General features: G+C 36.3%; 1 protein-coding gene across 1 annotated transcript in view; it reads left to right on the top strand.

Annotated features, from left to right (window-relative positions):
- Positions 1–20425, top strand: part of MYO3B (myosin IIIB) — a gene marked incomplete at both ends in the record, with an annotated part of 189956 nt that overhangs the window by 142700 nt on the left and 26831 nt on the right. Inside the window, 2 exons of the mRNA XM_084289478.1 lie at positions 6460–6523; positions 7412–7550. Coding sequence (XP_084145604.1) covers positions 6460–6523; positions 7412–7550 — 203 coding nt within the window. The remainder of the gene's footprint in view (positions 1–6459; positions 6524–7411; positions 7551–20425) is intronic.

The following is a 20425-nucleotide window of genomic DNA, read 5'->3' as shown; positions in this document are numbered from 1 at the left end:
AGTTTTGTAATTCCAATTTTCTTTCATGTGTGCAGCTGCCTCTCTCTGTTAAGTACTTAAGAGAGGTGATCTTGTGATCTCCTTAGAACTACTGATGATTATTACATCAATACATCAATATTGATTACATAAATATTTGTTCTGCAATCTGCAATAACGGTATAAAGCAAGAGCTAATAATATATTACCAGTTCTTTTGGGCACCCCAAATTCCTATTATTTACAATGTAATTAAACATTTTGTCTTTCTAGTATTCTAGTTTTCACACAAACTTGTTTGAAGGCAGACGACCTCTTTAAACTTCTATTTCATCTGTTTTGTATGCAGTTAGCCAGGAATGGTTTTCTTCCCTTTCTGCATTAGACTGTTTCTGGGATTCCTCATTGCGTTCCAGACGAATGTATTTTTCTGGATTAGCTAAATTTTGATTAAGTGTACATCCCTTGAGGCAAGTGAACTTTTTATAGTCAGTAGCTGTTGAGGTGAATTTGGGCTCTATGAAGATACAGACTTCTAAAGGTATTCAGTCAGTGAACTTATATTGAAATCAATGTCTAAATACCCTTAAATATTTAGCTTGAAGGTGACCATGTAAAATACATTGGCCATTCAGTTCGTGCACTCGCTTCTGATTGCTGTACATAATCAGACAGGTAATAAAACCTTCTTTTGCCTGGAATTGCTTAACTGCCACTACTGCTGATAGATCTAAGTTTAAAACCCAACAAATTTTGCAGTTCGTTTCCCTAATCCTGTAAATTTATCTGTGATGGCCTCAGGTTCCAGTGATTTCAGTGAGACTTGAAACTGCTGAGCATTTCACAGGTGATGTTCAGAATCCTAGGACTAAACCTTATAACTTACTTCCCATAAAAAGACTCGCTTCTACAGGTAGCTGTTAGGGGCTGTTGTGTTTTAAGCATATGGCTGTTCAGTCCTACAGGAAACTTGTAGGAAACAGGAAGGCTGATGAATAATAGCATAGATGTTTAACACAGTAGCTTGTAATCTTTCCCTAGAGAAGGCAGCCTCACTGTGGCTTCACATACCATTGAATTGAAATGTATAATAATAAAATATTCTTTTGCATTTCTTTTCCTGTAAGGAGTTTTGGAAAGTGAAGAATAAGCTGTAAAGTACTCAGGATCAGAAAGAAAACTTACATACAGATTTCTTCTGTTTTATGCACAGGAATATAGCAATACATCTAAACATACAACAAACAACCTGCTTCAAAGGTCTGATTATTGTAATGTATATTAAAGTATGAACAAAAATACATGGGCATGACAGTTTAGGTATTTGGAAAGTTAAAGGCAAAGAGTGTTTATCAGTGATTCTCTGTTCTTCAGAAAGTATGTATCAGTTAAGTTCCAGAATCAATCTATTTCTGACTGGTGGCCTGACTGATGAAGTAGAGTCTGATTACTGAATTTGTTTCACTACCAAGTTAGTGATGGTTATAAGATTTTAGGAGGGCTGGATTAAACTTAGAAGCAGTTTCATGGGCTATAATGAATGTCAAACTGAATGTTAGTCAGTGATGGCATGCTGCTCCAATAGTAGTAGCAATTAGAATACATACTACATCACCTGTGCATCAGAACATTTTCTCACCACTTTCAAGATCTCAGTTAATGCTGTATATTAGACTCCGTACTTCAAGAAAATGAGGACATCCCTTGGCAACACAAATGATCCCAGCTGCATAAAATATTGTCTAAAAGGGGAGATTATAAGGGAGATGGAAGACTAAGGGTACATGTGGTAACATTTCTCTAGTCATGAGAAGCTGATGTAAAGAGGAATGGAACAAATTGTTCTCCACTGAGATTCAGGTGAGCTTGCATTGCAGTGAAGGAGAGCTAAGTTAAAACTAAAAAATTCTCGTTAATGGTAAGATGAGTTAAGCCTTGTGTAGGTTACCTGGAAAGTTTTGACATCCCCATCACTGTAGCTTTTAAAAAAATAAGTTTAGACAAGCTTATAAAAAAAAAATAAAAAGAAAAAGAAAGACAAAGTGTATCTGCTTTTTCTCTGAAAATGGATTTGTTTTATATGACTTTCCAAAATTCTTTTTATTATTCCTAAACACACTGTGACTTCCTGAAATGTAACATCTCTGTGCCAATGGGTTTGTAATTACAAGCCAACCACCACTTTTATAGCATCTTAACACTAGCAGCTATTGCTGCATCAGTGTAAGAAATAAGTATACAAATTGTTCTAGAGGAGTTCTCCTTGACTTGGAACAGCATTGTTGCCATGCCTTGAAAATGAACATCAGGTGGGGGAGAGAAACCCTCAGATGAATGCCATCAGGTCCTGGTGATTTAAAGCTTATGTCTTCTTCACATTTCTCCATAATTTCCTGCTTGGATAATTTCAGTTTCTGTCAAGACTGCACTGTGATTTCTTGTAGAAGTCATCCCTTGAATAGGAATTTTAATTTTGTTCCACAGCAAAAGCCGATATAAAAGCATTCTGCTTTCCTTTAATTGCTTCACTTTCCTACTTGTAATCACAGCAAACATTGAGGTGATTGCTTGTGATGGAAATAATTCAGAGAAACCCATTGCACTTGATTCTGCTGACTTATCAGCTTCTAACTACTGGGCAGTTCAAAACTTTGAATAGTTACTCGTGACTTATAAAGGTGTAAGTGGAAATAGAATTTGGGCAGAATTTTTTAGTGTAATTTTTTTTTTTTCCTCCCTCCTCATCCCTCTAGAAATTTGCATCTATCCATACTGAAATATTTTTTTTCTGTTTGGGAATATGTTATTCCTGCAAAATAAGCTTTATTCTTCCTAGTGGAATATCTGGGAGTATTTGTAACATTTTCAAAAGCATTTAAATGAGAAAAGTCCAAATTGCATTGACTTCTGAGTAGAGTTGTACTTGCAATGGTCAGAGTGACACCAAAAACACATCTATCTTTTTCAGTGTAAATTAGTCTGCTCTAGTGTTTTATGCAGCTATGATTTGACTACTTTCAAAGGACAGTGTCACTATACACTATACAGATGTGTAGACAGACCCTAGGAATCAGTGTTTCTCCTTTTGTCAACGTGTCTTGCTAATTCAGTGATTTATATAGTCTGTACATGAAGACTGAGGTGTTAGAGCTAAGTAGCTGAACATTCAGCAGCAAATTTCTGTTTTGCCTGACTGAAACCAGGTATGTGAACCTAGATCTCTTGTGTTCTTTCCAGGTAAGCTCACTGAATCTCATCTCCATGACCTAAACACTGTTTTCCTGCACATGTGGAAAGTAAAACTTTTTGGAAATGATAGAAAAAGCAGTTTTGTCAAAGATACCCGTACCTCAAAATCAACCTCAGATTCCACATTTGAAAATGTTAGCCCCCATCACTGATTGGCTCGTGAGCTAGCTGCTGCTGAGCTGCCTCCCTGTTTATGTTTCGTTTTCGTAGGCATATAATACCAGACAGATTGTCACAAGAGTTCAGAGCCAGATCTCAAGGTGCTCAGCATCTGCAGATGATGTCATGTTTTCAGAAGCGTTCCCTGTCAGTTCGACATCTGAAATGATGCCTGTCTTGCAGTAGTTGCCTGTCTTTTAGTAGTGTTGCTTCATTTCCTTTTGGGTGTTTTGTTTTGTTGGGGACAATTTCCCACCAGCTCAAGCCCAGGACTGTTCCTCACGTGTACATGACTTATGGTAATGAATTCCTGATTAATGGTAAAATGTTTTAGAAAATCATTAGCAATGAATTAGCATTCCTGAGCACCCCTGAAGGTTCTCTGTTCTGGAATTTGTCACGCAGAAACGTAGAGTTACCTGTCAAGTTTTCTGTTTGTTTGTTTGAGTAAAAGCTAGTAAGCATCAAATGCAAACTTCTATCAGCAACAACAGATTTTGTAGGAGGATGGAGTTTATTGTGCCATATGCTGCCTAACTTACAATTGTTCTAGTCAGAAACATGGTGCCATTGGATTCTGACAGAGAATCAAGGTCCTAAGGGCTTCAGAATTCCAGAGGCTGGTTTTTGTTAGCTTAAGGAGTACAGAAGGCAGGTTGCTGACCTGTACCTTCATGCTTTAAGCATTTGGACAACGTTCTAGCCCTGACAAAGTGTTGGCAAAACCATACTAAATTCTAGATTCTTTATAGAACGTATAGATTAGTTCAAGCTGCAGATTTAGATCCAGATCCAAAACACTCAAAATCTGAATATTAAATTTAGATCATGATTCATTCCTTTTTGGCATGGTGGTCCATTTACAACATAGTGATCCAACAGCAGATTTTCATTTAGACATCCTCTGTAGCAGTATTTGAGGATTATTCATGATTTTTATTTCATACTAGGTTTATTTTCTGCATTGGCGGGGGGAGCGAGGGTTTATGAATCATCTCAGCAAATGCTTGAGTAATTTTAGGCAAGTTGTCTAAGTAATCCTGTTATATAGTTATCTAAACAATATATATACAAGAGAAATATCAAAAAAGAACTTTATGGACAATGTGGTACATGCTGAATTGCAAGGTTGAATGTAATCCTAGACATCTTTTGTACTTTCCTTTTTACAGGAAAGTTTTTACAGAAGTATCTTTTGATATTTCTGGTATCTTTTTGATTCTACAGAATATCTACTACTACGGAATATCTTTTTTACAGAAGTATCTCAGAACAAAATTAGAAAGCTTTTTTTAAACGGATTCCTCAATCTTCTTTAGGAAAACACCATCAAATATAAATTAAGTTTGGACATTATGTTTCTCTTTGCTTTCTTAGTGTCAAAGAATAAAGGGGAAGAAAAATCCCCCAAACCCAACAAGCAAATCCAAACTTCATTCATAAAATTCCAGAAAAGTTGGTTGCTTACTGTGCTCATGAATGCTTCCTTTTGTTTCCACACCCCAAGATAGCTTATTGATGACAATGATACTGTCTTTATTATTGTGATCAGTTTTTAGCAAATCAAGTCAGCCCCTTGAGCTTTCCCAACACCTTCAGATAAAGTTAACCTAAGAGCTTAAACTCTATTGCAATATAAGGCTTGAAATATTTTAGCAAACTGGATACCCTAGAAAAAATATATCATCTAATACATATGCATGGTGATATACAGTTGTCAAATCCAATAGGTAACAGTCTGGAATGTTCCAAGACCTTCAGTAATGTCATTTTAATTGAAAGTATTTTTTTAAAGCTACATTTTAAAGGTAAAATGCACATGTGGCCAGACATTTTTACAGATTTCAATATGTTCTATTGTAACATGAGTCATTTATATTTAATGTAGCCAACTGAAACACAACTAGTGACAAAAATGAAATTTGAAGTAACACACGTATTTTTTGTTACTCATTAAAGCAGATTTTGTCCTTTATGTTTTCCCCTACCACTGTGCCTGAAAGGGCTGAAATGTGTTCAGTTTTAATAACTGAATAAGTTAAACCGAAAAAGCTTTCTGCCTTAAACAGCCTTTTCCCGTCTATGAAAAAAAGCTACAGTATATGTCATAAGCTGAAATCTATGACTGAAGCTTACATTTCTGACGTTTTTATCTGTAAGTAGAAGTACAACTGCTATTAATTGTATTTTCAGAAAGGTTGTGAGGGAGGTGGTAAGTAATGATTAAATGACTGAGGCATGTTTTGACAAACAGAAAATCTTGCTTTTAAGCCCAGTTATAGGACCGTGAGCATATAAAATACTCTTTATGAACCTCAGCTGTTTGGTTTTTTTTAATCTGGCAAATGGAATTGGTAGCATCTTTTGTTTGGGTTTGCATAGGTAAAGATTCTGGAGCAAGCCTTTCTGGGTGGACTTCAGTATTGAAGAGATTCCTTGACTACAAAGGCCTAACAAGGATCAGAGCCTGCAGAAGCATTTTATGACACTTTGGTTAGCTTTAATGAGAGCAGGAGTTGGCCTCTAATATTTGTATGGTGACAAAACACGTAATGGTAAAATAATAAAAATGCAAAGTTCATCTAAGAACTCTTACTCCTTGCTCTGTGCTTAATCCAAATGTCTATAGATCACAAAGCCATGTACCTGTCCTCTTCCTCCTGTGTCACATTTTCTGAGTGCCCAAGTTTGATTTTTTCTGTGAAAACAGCTTTTCACAGCCTCTGGAGGAAAAAAATGTTTAATGTAAAATCTTGTCAAATTAATTTTAATAAATTATTCCAATTTCATAGAATTCTCATAAACTCATTTTACACGTATGCACATATCCACAATTTTTTAATGTCAAATAGATTGCTCGTAGCCAGTTACTGTGTTTAATAACATGCACTTCCTTACAGAAGGAAATGGGACTGGTCTGTGTTTTCTCTGAATTGATCATATGTGCATATTTAGAAATTAGGGATGGGGGAAAAAGGAAAAGCATCAAAAATGTGTGTGCCAGTAAGCCTTTTACAAGAGTGAAGAAATTACAATATTTAAACTACATATTTTATTTTTCTTGGTTTTTAGGCAGCAAACCAAAAACCAGTCTTCTCCTGTGGTGCCTGATTTTCTTGACAAACAAACAAAAAAGGTACTACTAAGTTTGTATTCTAAACCAACATTGCATTGTAACTTCAAATTCCTGAGTCCACAGTTCTGCAGTGTGTTCATGGCTGCTTGGCATAGCCAGCTGAACATGAAACCGTTAGTGATGTTTTGAAGTCTTTGAGACAAAAGCCTGCTTGCTAAGAACTTTAGTTCTGTAGAAAGACAGGGAGGTACAGCGAATAAGAGAATCAAAAGGCTGGAAATTTGCTGCTGAGAATAAATGCTAGCTGCTCCCTGAGGTGATTTGTCTGTGCACTTCACTTTCTACAGATGTTAGAGCCTCTTTTTTAGTAAGGACCTGAGGTTCTTTGGTAGCACTTTGATATCCTGCTCGAATTCAATATGTGAAATGGAGGAGTCGCTCTGTGACTTGGAGCACAGCATAGTCTTTGAAGTCTGATCCAATTTTTGCTGCTTACCATTTGATGTTGAAAGGATGAAATGGAGAAAATGTACAGTTTTTGCCAGTAACTCTGCTGAGCATATGTAAGATTAAAAAAACAAAATCCCTTGGATGATGTACTTAGAAATGTTAAGCAGATTAATACCTTCCTATAGCTTTTTTTTTTCTAAAGATACAAATTAACTATGAGAGGAAATCAGCATACAGTGCATGCTATGATTTACCTGCATGAGGAGAGGGGATAAATAAGTTAAATGGTAAAAAGTAAACAAATGTTTGTGACATGGATGCTAAGTCAGTGCTGCTGAAAGCCACAAGAATTTTGTGTAACCTTAAGCTAGCATTAGTCATTTATTGGAGCTGTAAAAAATATGAAGTTGCTCTCTGTGATATCACAACTATAAGTTATCATGGCAAAGTGAAATCAATTCATTTCTTGAATGCCTAAAACAGCTTTCTTTATTCCAGAAGGATTTGAATGAGATTTCTGCTTCTCCGTTTATTGTAAAAAAATCATTCAAAATGAATGACTCACAGTCAATTAGCCAATCCCAGTCAGTTGCAGACCATCAGTTGTCACGTCCCTTGAGATCCCCTAAAAAAGAAGGTAAGAAAAATACCAGTGTAACCATGATTTTTTGTTTACTATCTGTAAAATACATGTTGTCAGCATGTGAATTGCTTTATGTATTCATGAGGTCTTTTAACAATCCCTTGGAAGGCAGGAAACATAAAGGAACTAACTAACTTCTACATGTTTTCAAACTGGAAATATAAAAAAGCCCTTAAATACCTGAAGTACAGAGGCAGAAGTATAGAGATTTTTAAAAGACAGTTTCTACTAAAAATGTGGTTAATAATCTTGAAATACCTTTTTAATGAAATGAAATTGGCTTTTGAGAGCTTCGGCTTTCCTTTGCCTTCCAGCCTCAAAAGTGGAAGACAGTAATGAAATCTCTTATGTTTGGCAGAATGAAAGACAACTTGTTTGTTTACACTCACAATGATTCAGTCAGCAACACAGGAACATCTGCAATTATTCTAAAATCTGTGCAATGTGGTTTCTATTTTATTTGCTGACACATTATTTTTGCCATGGTCAGCATCAGTTTAAAAACTTTAAATATTATGACATTTTTTTGAGTTTTAGCTGATATGACTTTTATTCCAAGAAATCAATACCTATCAAAATATTCTTCTATGTCACTGTCGTCATTTAGTGCTTGCAAAATCCCTGAATTTAATACTGTATCACAGAATACAGTCCACAATTTAAGATGAAGTAGATTGATAAGTGATACCTCTATCTATTGTCAACATATAAATGATAATACATGAACTTCCAGGTTATTATTAAAAATGAATTGTTCATAATCTTGTGTCATATGTAAGCATTTCTATTTATATATTTAATGAGACACCTTTCATCTTGTTAGTCTACAAATATTTATCTGAATACTTGGGACCTAATCCTGCAAATTAATGTGTTTAGGTTTTACAGAGTTCAGTTAAACAATTTACAAAATGAAGTTAAGAAGACAGATATATGTATGGAGACCCTTCTGTTATAGGAAATAATGTAAATTCAACGTTGTTAGTCTTATACACAGGAATAATGCTTTCCACACTAAAAACAGAGTTGCACATAAACACAGCACTTTGAGAAATACATTATACTCTCTTCACTCATTTCATTCTGTAGGGGTTTTTGAATCCATAGTGTGGGACTTCAGGGGATGTGTGCATTACTATCTTAAATTATTGCATGTTAAACAATAAACCTGTCAAACAAAATATCTTCATTGCAGCAAACCTCTTGAGAAAGGCAGTCAAGGCCCAAATCTGTCATCCTTACTCTCAATGGGCATTGTATATTATCCTGCAACTAGTCTTCTTGAAATCAGTGACATCGTATCTGAAGTAAAACAATTAGAGTAAAATTGGCAGAATTACACCCTTAGCAAGCATCTCATTCAGAGCCATTGCCAGTAATTCAGAGAGACTTCAGAAAATGTGAAGTGGTAGAAGAATACAAGTTGAAAAAAAGAGATAAAGACAACATTCTTCTGAACAATTTAAGAAACATGTACATGTAAAAGACTAAGCATTAAAGAATTTCTCAGTTAAGCATTAAGAAATTCAGATAGGTGATCCTATAAACCAGCTTCCATGAATGACTGTTAAGGAGGGAAACCTGCTGAAGAATACCAACTTCTTTTTAAAATCACAGTTTGCATTCAGAAATTCAGATGCCCTACTCAATCTGTATTCAGTCTTTGTGCATGAGTTATACTTTTAAGCACAGAATATTTTTAGACCTGTTGTGAAAATGAAGTGAAATAGGAAATTTCAAACATTCCTTTTGGAATAAGAACATGTATACAATACATGGATTTTATAACATGGGACTCTACTACATAACCTGTATTTCACAAAGCAAAAAGCTGTCCACTAGGTGGTCCAAAGAATGAGGAGACTGTTAGTTTTCATAATGAAACCTTACTCTGCAATGTTACACATTCATCTTGAATTCTTCTTAAGCCTCACTGCAGTCAGAACTATTCTGTCATTGTGCTGGTAGCGTTATGGACCTGGAGCACAGAGACAAACAGACAAAAAGACTGTGATAGGGTTCTGCACTGGTCTGTGATGCAGTTCTGAAGCAGTGTTGATGTTTGCTGAAGAAGGGAGTCTTTGTATCTAGGCTTAAGCACAAAGTGGAGGATAGGCAGCTCACTTGTCTTAAGGCCTCATTAGGGTGAAGCTCTAGTGCAATTGAAGGGAAACAGAAAACAAAAGAGAGAAAATACTTTTTACGAGTTGACACATTTCTGTATTTATGGATGTATTTATTAAGTAGACTAATGCAGGACCTGGCTCTGCTCTGCTCAGAAATTCCCCTTGGCTCTGCTAGGATGCTGGGGAAGTGCTAGTAGCAAAGCCAAGGAGTCTATTCAGTGTCTTTGATGTGACACACTCTGCCTGTTGTTATCCTTTTTTGTTAGGATGGAAAGGGGAGTCCAGTCAATGCTAACAACTCTGAAATGCAACATTCTAGTCACAAAAAGGTTGTAGAAGAAGAATTAAAACAATACAGACATAATCTCCAGAGGCCAAGTAGCAATATTCTCTTAGAATAAGTAGTGAGAATGTTTGAAATAGTTAATGAGAAACAAGTGCTTCATAAGGAGCTGACCAGTGTAACTTTGACTCAAAAGTAAATACAACTGGTATTTTCCTAAATGAAAATGCAACAGGTTCATAAAAAGCTAACACTACCTCCACATTGACCAGAGGATGACATAACTCTTAACGCTAACACAGACATTCTAAACAAGTGAGAACATAAAAGTCTCTGGCCATTTTCACTTGTGGGAGAACAGGATATGTCTGCTGATTACGTTTAAATTGTGCTTTGCACACTTTTATCTGCAATGTTGAAAGTTTGAGAGGCAGAGAAGTTTGCCAGGGTTCTGAGATGTTCTGAATTATGCAATCTGCAGCATCCCCAGCCCCATTCTGAAGCTGAGGTAGTGAAACTTGCACTGTAGTTGTAAAAGTCAGAATATGTAATATGCCCTTTGATTTTATATTCCTTAATCTTTCATACTTTCAAAACTATTGGAAATTAAGAGCTAGCATGTTTATTTTTAATTTTGCTCTTTTTTTTTTTTCCTCCTTTTCTGGTAAAGCAATCATCAAATGCAGTTTAGTGAATGTAGCTGAGTTGGGTTTGAAGAAACATGAAGATAATCACTGTTTCTTGCACTGGTGGAGGACAAGTATACAAGTATATAATCAAATGTGCTAAGTTATTACTTGACAGGGAAGAAGGCTGCTGCCCACCTTAGACAGTACTGTAGACAAGTTTAGTAAGGAGTATTGTGTGCATGGGAGATTACTCCCCCAAAGTTTATTCTGTTGTTGTCATCACAGAGGTGATACTTACAGGTTCATCATCCTAAACAGGAAATTCATTATCAGTTCATTAGTTGCTAGAGCTTAATTTCAGTTTTAAACAAGTGATCAGCTTTCATTCTTTCAGGACCATAGTCTTGCTGAAACTTAGTCCATGAAACATTTTCAGAAAATATCTCCCTATTCCATCTTGTTTTTCTGAATTGTTTTGCTTTGTATTGTCTCTTTAAAGAAGATGAAGAGACAAATATTTCTGGGGAGCCAGAAGGGTTCTGTGTAATAGCCAAATGTGTTGTGTTGTGTTGTCTTTGAAAGTCCTTTGTTGCTTTCCTTAATTTAAAATAAGTTGTCTAAATTAAAAATGCATCTACTTCTCTTTGTGTGTAAATACAAACCTTGATTTTTTCTGATAACTGACAGATCTGCCAGAGAGAAAATGCAATCCTTATTTATTGGGCACGATCAGATTTCCAAAGCAAGTAGAATCAGACTACTTGATCATGCAAATTCTTTTTCTGAAAGCACAAAAATTCTTCTGAGCAGAGTCCAAGGGATAAGGACACATGTCACCTCAGAATTGTTTGAAATGAATGAATGAATGTGACCATATGCGACATTTTGTAAGTCATTTTATAGACCAAAAACAAGATTGTGAAAACAGCAGTGCAAGGAAGAGGTGATTTTAAGAGTAATAACAAGATTACCTGCAGTGTTGGTCTCAAACAAGTAATGAGCCCTTCCACAGTACTTCTGCTCACAGGTAGGACACCAGTCCTAATGTTTTAAATTAAATTAAAATTAAAATTTTATTGTTTTAAATTGGGAAATAATTTAGCCTTAACTAAGATATTGTTAGCTATTCCAGTTAGCAAACAGTTATTGTTTTAATTGTGCCAGCTATTTCTGATTAACAGAGGAGTTCATGCTGTGGTTAACCAAAGCTGTCCTTGTCTCTACCATGTGGTACCAAGTCCTAACTCATACTTGGTAACATGTTTTAAAAGCATAAGCAAAACAACACCAGCAGTTGCTATAGCTGGTTACACTTTTGCACTAATTTTAAGAGGCACTGGTGCAATTGTTTCAGGAAATCCACTTAATCAACAAAATAAATTTCATAGAATTTATCTGCATTCTTAAGATAGTCAGGTAAATGCTTTCCTGAATCAGTGTTCATGAGATCTTAAACATGAAGAAACTAATTAAAAACATGTTTAAGCGTTTTGCAAATATCTTGCTTAACATTACTAGTAAATTGATTTCAGATACTTTCTATTGTCATTTTTTTAACATTCTGTAAAGTAATGTTAAAGATCTGAATATAAATTTGAAGAGATATCTCAGAAGGTGAATGAAAATATATTTCCTTGGAAAGCCTTTAGAACTTGTTTGTACTGAGAAAAATGACGTGCATCTCATTATGGTATATTTGCATATTGTTGAAGTTGTATTTACTGGAAATTGTATGTAATAATATTCACTAACATATAAACAATGATTCAGATATTCCATATTTTGCCTTTGCAGCAAAACAGTGTTAATATGCAAGCTATACCAATTATAGATACGTGTGCGTTGTCTTTTATAGCTGTAGCAATACAGAGCTCAAAATGAATTACAGAATCACATCCAATTCAAGTGAATATACTCAGGTTACTAGTCTTTGCTTCAGAGTAGAATTTTCTTTGAGTCAGACTTTGTTACTGTAAATACTCTTTAAGCTGCCTCAGTCTCAGCCCTAGCATACAGTCTTGATTTGATGTCTTTCACTTGCACGTGAAATGTGCTTAAATATAGGGAATTTATCCTATTCTACATAGTAATTTAATGTTGTAGTGTAATTTTAACTGTAATCTCCTGTAATTCCTATTTGTGCTTTGTTTTAAAAAAGGTAACAGCAATGGCAAAGCAATAGTCATTAGTAATTTGGTAGTGGGAGCACTTTTAATGCTTTGATTCATAGACAGACAATATTCCAGCCTGACTAGAATAGGTATTGTGATAAAGATCAGGCAATATTTCACACAAGAAGTGGTATCAAGACCTGGATGTCTTGCAACTAAGGAAGCCACTTTGTGCAACTGAGAGATCAGCCCAAGACATTCAGCCGTTTTTCTCTGTGTAACAGCTTCCTATTTGATTCCCTTACGGCCAACCTTCGTATCTACATGAAAACCAAAACCACTGTTCCGTAGTATAGTGTGAAACGTTTCCTAGACTTTCAGCTAGTTGTCATTGGCAAATGGTAAGATACTGGCACATAGATGTCATTAATTTCAGAATGCTAGATTTTAAGTGAAAGAATTTATAATCTATTTAGAATTATTTTGGGTCATACAATCAGGAGTTTCATTTCATCATTTTTAAGCCCCCCACTGAGACTAATTTTACACTGAAGGAATGTAAATCATGAAAAACTTGACTGTAGTCAGTACAATCATAACAGTGAGTGGAATTGGGTCTCTTGGTTATAATAAACATGAAAAATTCCCTGCATATTTGGGATTTAGTGTTTTGGGGGATTATGAAGAGCATGGGACAGTCTGAACGTTACAAGAATCACTGAAGAAGCCAAAGTAGCATCATATCACAGAATCACAGAATTTCTAGGTTGGAAGAGACCTCAAGATCATCGAGTCCAACCTCTGACCTAACGCTAACAGTCCCCACTAAACCATATCCCTAAGTTCTACATCTAAACATCTTTTAAAGACTTCCAGGGATGGTGATCATATAGTATGATCTGATGGCACTGAGCTTGCTGTAGCTATGTATGAGGACTATGAGATCTCCATAGTATTCTCCTACCATATACCACACTATAGCTGAGGAATTAGTATTAGTCGTGTTGCAGCTGAAGCCTCAGGCAGAAAAGTTGCTGAAGAGGTATGTTGTATAATGAATTTCCATTGAAAGGATCTTGCCACAGTAGTGTCTTGCTGCTTCTGAGCCAAAATCTGACTGGCATGAGCCAGACAAAAAGTAGCTTCTTTTTCTTTTTTCCCCTTAAAGATCGAGTATTGGCAGTTTACTGACCTCTTCAACAGTAAGATATATGCTGGGCTTTGGATGTAGTAAACAGCAATCACATTTGCAAGTCATTCATTTTGCCTTTAAAAAGGGCATAAGCAAAAGTCATATGAAAGAAAGGATATTTTTAGGATGTCTCTTGAGAAAATAGGCTTGAAAATAAAGCTGTCTCAAAAAATCATTATTGTTTCTATCATTATTAGAAATTATAAAAACCCTTCCAGAGTAGTGAGGCTGCAGTCTTTGCAGATAGATTTTGTTGGTGCAAGTAAGGCTATTATTGTGCACTGCACTGCTTATGGTGGAACCCTGCAGGAGGCCCCATGAGGGAACATCACCTGCCCATCCCATGGAAAGCCTGAGTTTCGTCTTTCTGCATTTCTACTGTGTAGGAGTCAGTTAGCTTCATTGGCCATTGGTGTGAGAATCACCGTACCTCTGTTGTAGTATTTCAGTCTCTCAATATGTAGTTCAAGTGTGGATTCAGAAAATCTGGTTCCAAAACTTAAATTTAGTCAGTTGAACTTCTCTCTGTCATATGCAAAGTTTTCAGCTATGACTTGCACTGATGACGTTTGTATTCTGGACTCACAGATGCTTTGTTAAACCTTTTTCTACTCATGATTTGCAGACTGCATTCTGCTGAAGTAACAGCACAACAAGTCTGAAAAGAAATTGTGCTGTTCCTAAGTTTCTCTTTGCTCCTGCTTCTTAATTGTTGTTCTTTTTTTTTTTTTTTTTTTTTCCTCCAGTAGACAAGGACACAAACAGTGACAAGTGATAAATACAAGCCTTGATTTGTTAAACACATGTTAGCTCTGTGTTTAGCCCTAGGCAGTGAATTTCATTATAGACTGGTTTACTTCTGGATTGGTTATTGTGATTGCTTCCGATGCAAAAAGATTTGACCTGCAGCCATGACTGATTAGTATCAAAGGTGAGCAATAAAATAAGATGCAAGTAAAATGCAGAAATAAACTGCACATATAAAAAGTTCTCCAGAGACCACTGGTCTCACTGTTAGTTCTATAATATGTTGAAATTCACAGAATCACAGAATTTCTAGGTTGGAAGAGACCTCAAGATCATCGAGTCCAACCTCTAACCTAACACTAACAGTCCCCACTAAACCATATCCCTAAGCTCTACATCTAAACGTCTTTTAAAGGCTTCCAGGGAAAACTTTCAGTTCACTTGCAATAAAAAGAGAACACGTATGTCTCTCATTGAAAAATATGAAAATAGTAAGGAATATGATATATTTAATAAAATTAAATAGTATACAAAATAATATTGTGCCACAAAAACAGATTTTAGTAAGGGATCAGTTTCTTCCTTTAACACATGATGTCTAGCACTGTCTTTCTTACACAAGCTACAGTTCACCTGCTGTATGGGGTAGTATGGGAAACCTGTGAAAGCCCCATAAATTTATTTCTGATTTTTTTTTTTAATTTCAAAATCTTACATACTTTGCATATGTTCGTATTTTTTTCGGCATTCTAGTCTGGGTAATTGTCCTAGTGGATGGAAATCCAAACCATAGTATACAATTAGTATGGTTGATAGGTGTAAATGAGTAAAATAATACCTCTGACACGTAAAGGATAGATGAGATAAAATATTTGCAACAACTTGTGTGAATATCTGGAGATACGAGTTATTCGCAGATACTGTTTGATCAATAGGTATTGTGTTCAATAAATCATTAACTGGTGATGAAATATTTGGGTGGAAAGAAATTATCTTGCATCACTTGTTTATTGTGACTCAGCTCTGCTCCTGACAGTGATTGCGTTCCTTTGTTCTCCATCATTAAAGTGTTCCACATTTTAGTTCTCTCGCGTATGACCTCAGTTGATTTAATGGTTAAGTTGAATATAGCAATAGCAAATACTACCTTGTAGCAGTAATTACTAGCTTGTAGAGCTCATTTCTGTCCCCCAGGCAAGGATAATCTTTCTTAAGGATCTTTCTTGCATATAGAGAGAATTACTGAGAGCCAGTTGTACTCGTGCATTGGCTGACATTGGCAGTACACCAGAAATAGAAAGCCACACTCCCACCTTTCCTGCTTGTAACACCTTTCCCCTAAGGGAAGATAAGAACACCAAAATCACAGGAAGAATTGCTATTGCTGCCAATATGGGAAGGAGAAGCTGCTTTTCTACATGGGCTCAGGCAGGAAACAAATGTATCTTTGTTATAACATATATGGAAAGAGCAGTTTGATGAATTCTAGTATTTCTCTTTCTCAAAATGTCTTAGTACCAATTCTTTGTCTCTAAGGTTTGTCCTGCCTGTTAGAAATCAGACTATTTTGTGTAGAAGTGCAAGCATAAGCAATAAACAGCATGAGAAGGGCCCTATATAATTACTAAGTATTGCCTCTTGCTTGTGGTATTAGTCTGGGCTAAGTCTGAAGGGGAGGATGGAGAGGAAAGTCAAATGGCTGAACAGCATCAGGAGTACCAATGAAAGACTTGTCCCATCTGACACACACTTTTGTTAGGAATCAAACAGAATACATGTGATTGCCTAGAATTAAAGTTGGAGAACTATACAAGTTCTCCACCTTCAACTGCAGCTAGTTTTCTCTATAGGCTATGAAGTAAGTCTTCAGGTCTTTGGCTGTGTCTTTGTGGGTGTGCTGTTGTTGGGACTCCCTCTCACCAGTGTGCTTGTTTTTGCCTTGTGCACACACACAAATCACATTCAGAATGAGGAAAAAACTATTGCATTGTTCCAGCCTCCTTCTGTCGTACTGGGGTTTGCAAACACCAAAAATGCCCTCCAGCAAGGTGGTGCAATTGTTTTTTCTATATTCTTTTAATGCTGTTCTTTATTGCATATTCTTAGTTATGATAAAGAGCATGACTATCAAATGAATAACAGTAAGCTTGTGGGTTTTGAAAGGCTTATTTGAAAAAAAAAAAGTTTGCTGCAGCTCTGCAAAAAAAACTGTGAACTAATTTGAGTACCAGCCTATGAGTGTTGTATTAAAATTTCAAAACAAGCAGCTACTATAGCTAAAAATAGGTAAAAGATATCTGTGTAACAAAAAATTTTGAGCTGTTGATTTCTTTTCAGAAACAGCTGAATATATATAAAGTTCAGATCCGCATCCAGTGTCCCAAAGGGGTACAGATACAAGATTCCAGTTTGAGCCCACCCCTCATATTTTGCTCATCAAACTTAGAGATAAAGTGATATCAATTCCTTTCATCTGTTGTTGTCCATATGCTTCCAAGTATTTTTTTCATTCATAGGAAACTGAAAAATTGGAAGTACTAATGTTTTTAACCTCCTCGTAAGGGTCTGCCCCTTGCAATGATATTCAGAACAGCTGTTGGGTAGAGTTTATAGCAAACAGACAGTTTTCTGTTGTCTGTATCAAGGGTCACTCTTTGCCTTTTTGATCATTCATTTACGGCTTGAAAAGAGTGAATTTCTCACCTTCGTATCAGGAGTTTAACTACTTTAGAAAAATGGAATTTCACATGAGTAGTCAGTAGATATTTTCATTTGCAAGCTGTAATCTATTCTGAAACCTTCACTGGTGACAGTGGTCAACACAGGGAGACAAAGCAGAGATGTCTCACAGCACTGAAGATGAAGTGGGATTTTTATTACCACATTTCAGCATCATAAGCAAATTGTAGCTTTAAGATTTTTAATTTTTTGTGATTTTTTTTTTTAAGATTGCCTACATGGTAGTGCCATACAGAACAAGCCAGTCATGACACACATTGAGGAAAAACACTTAAATTCACAAAACTCCCTCTCCTCGTCACATCCACAAAATAAACACAGTCAGAAAAGCTTGAGAGCATTTGAAAGGAGTACATTACTTTGTTGGTGTAGGAATGGTATGCTTCATGCTGTCCCTTGAAAGGCAAAAAAATTTTGAAGGATAATCAATACTTATTAAACTATTTCCTATGCATTAGTGCCCATATTAATGCATCATTATTTGTAACATAGTTATTCTTTATGCTTATGAATTGTGTGTCTCTAAAAGACTGGATCAATAACTAGTCCAAAATCTTTGAAAATAAAGAACAGATTAGATGAAATAAGGGAAATTTTCCCTTGTGGAATACAACCATTCATTCAGTGACCATTTTTCATTTCTTATTTATGAATTTTGAAGGCTATCCAAAACACCTGAAAAAACAGAGGACAAATATGTCCATACATAATACCACATCAAGAAAAGAGACAAGATAAAGCATGAGACTCCAAATAGCAGAGTCAGTTAAGCAATTCACTCAGCTTTAGAATAATATTCCAAAAGTTACCTGAGACAGGAGAAACTGAGATTACCCCCACTGGACCTCTAACATTTACAGTCATACATTCTGTGTTTCACTGTCCCCTCTAGTGCAATCATATAGCTATAATGCCTTCTACTTTTGGCAGTCATATGTCATTAAAAATTGTAATGATCTCTGCAGGATCTAAATAAATCACTATTAAACTGTTAATGCATGCTGGGTCAAATTATGACATAATTTTCTTCATGGATTACAGGAGGGGTCATTGCGAGCACAAGTTAAACAGTTTGGTTGTTTGGTTTTAAATGAGTCAAGCTTAGCTTTGGGGCAGTTTTCGTCTTTGAAAAAAAAACCCTTCAGTCCTTTTCTTCTCTTTTATTTCCTTACATAAGGGTGTTTTTTTTTCAGCTGTTTACACCTGTCTTTTTATTCAAGGTTGGACCTAAGTGAGACATTAACATTTTGTAATTTAGGGTTGTTGAGAGTCCGACTTGAATTTGTTAACCTAGGACTGTTTCTGCACCTTATCTGCCTTTCCGAATGTACTGGAATTTTGGCCAGAGTTCTGAGTCAAGTTCATGCTGCTCTAGAGCTTCTTGTGGTGGTTAGTTATTTCTTCCAGAAGGCTGTGACTGTGCAGGGTCATCTGAAGCAGAGCAAGATATGCCATGGTTTTTGGACATGCTTCTTTAAGAAGAACAGCTTTCAGCTGAATTGGTAGTGGCTTCAGAGAATTAGGGCATGATTTACTCTTCAAGTTGGCAGACAATTTAAGATCAGTATTTAAGGACAGTCTTTATCAGTGTGTCATCAAGATCCAAGCCATTGCAAGCATAGTGGTTTTATCCCTTCTTGCTGAAAGAAAGCGTCCCTCAGTTTTGTCTCTGGTTATAGCCTGTAACTAACCAAGTAATAATATAATAAGACTTTGGAAGAAGACATTGTGTTCTCATTTGTGCCCTGGTAAAAAATAAAATAAGTGTTAGATGTCATGCATATTCCCTTGATATTGTCAAACAAATACGCCAAATAAATCTGTCAGGAATAAGAACACTATTGGCTGTCTTTGGATTTGCAGTTCCTTTCACTGCAGTTAGAAAAATTAGTTCCTGCCTCACACATGTTCCCTACAGCCCCGTGAAGGTGTGCAAATGCTCATGTTCTTGCTCTTCAAGGTGACAGAACACACCCAGAACAGCAAACATGCTGTTGTGTGGGGTAAAACTGAGCCAAAGGAGGTTGGGAAAGGTTCTCTAGCATGGAAGTACTGAATTTCTCCTGAAGGGTATAGATAAGTAAATTTGTTTTGACTGGAGAAGCATAAACATTATGGGGTACGGCTTCAGTAGAACTTCTGGCCAGCTTATTAAGAGTTTCCAAAAAGTCTTTTTCTGGGGCAAAATAGAACTACATTTTCCAAAGCATTCAGTGACACCCTAAATGGCCATGCATTCCTGGGGAGATTTTCAAAATTTGCCTTGGGAACCTGCCTACTAAGTTAGATGCTAAAGAGGTAGCTGAGTTCTTCTGAAAATTCTGACTGGTACCTATGATCGACAGAAGAGCTGAATCTGCCTGTAAAAGCAGCCACGTCTACCTTTCCATGTGCAAGCTAACTGGAGCATTGCAGGTGCTGGGCTGGTGTGTACCAAATGCCTCCTGTAACCTCTAGAAAGGGTGTAGCAGGGAAGGATGTGCCTGTGCCTGCAGAGGTTTCCCAACTTCAGTATCAGTGGCTGAAACTAGGGAAAATGAGAGGATATAGGTGAAAAGGGATTTTTTTTTTTTTGTGCATCCTGCAGCCTTTTACCCTAGTGGCTTTTTTTTTTTTCAGGTTTGTACTGCCCTGCCTTAGTGTGCTTCCTATCCTGGGACAAGTAGGAGCAAAGACACAGAGATGGCTTTGCATGCAGCAAACAGGCCTTCTGTGCTAGGGGTGTTCTCTGAAGGGGCCTCAGGGCAACTGTAAATTAGGCCTATTATACTTGACTTCATCATGCATCCTCATGCTACACCACGAATAAGCGTGGCTGGTCTATAAATCTAGCCCATTGTATCTGGCTTACATTAGTTAAACTAATGCTTGGGTTTTTGTTTGGCTTTGTTCATACCAACATCAGAACATTGAGTAAGAACAACAAATCAGAAACAAAAAAACAAAGATTTAAAAATACTGCTCCCACAGATTGGAGCCCCAAGTGTGTTTTATAAAAACAATTTGAATAAATGTTGCTGGATTTTTGACCAGATTCTTTCC

Source organism: Netta rufina (assembly GCF_964035555.1).
Source record: "Netta rufina genome assembly, chromosome: 6".
NCBI classification, from domain to species: domain Eukaryota; kingdom Metazoa; phylum Chordata; class Aves; order Anseriformes; family Anatidae; genus Netta; species Netta rufina.
This window is presented reverse-complemented; position numbering and strand designations above follow the sequence as displayed.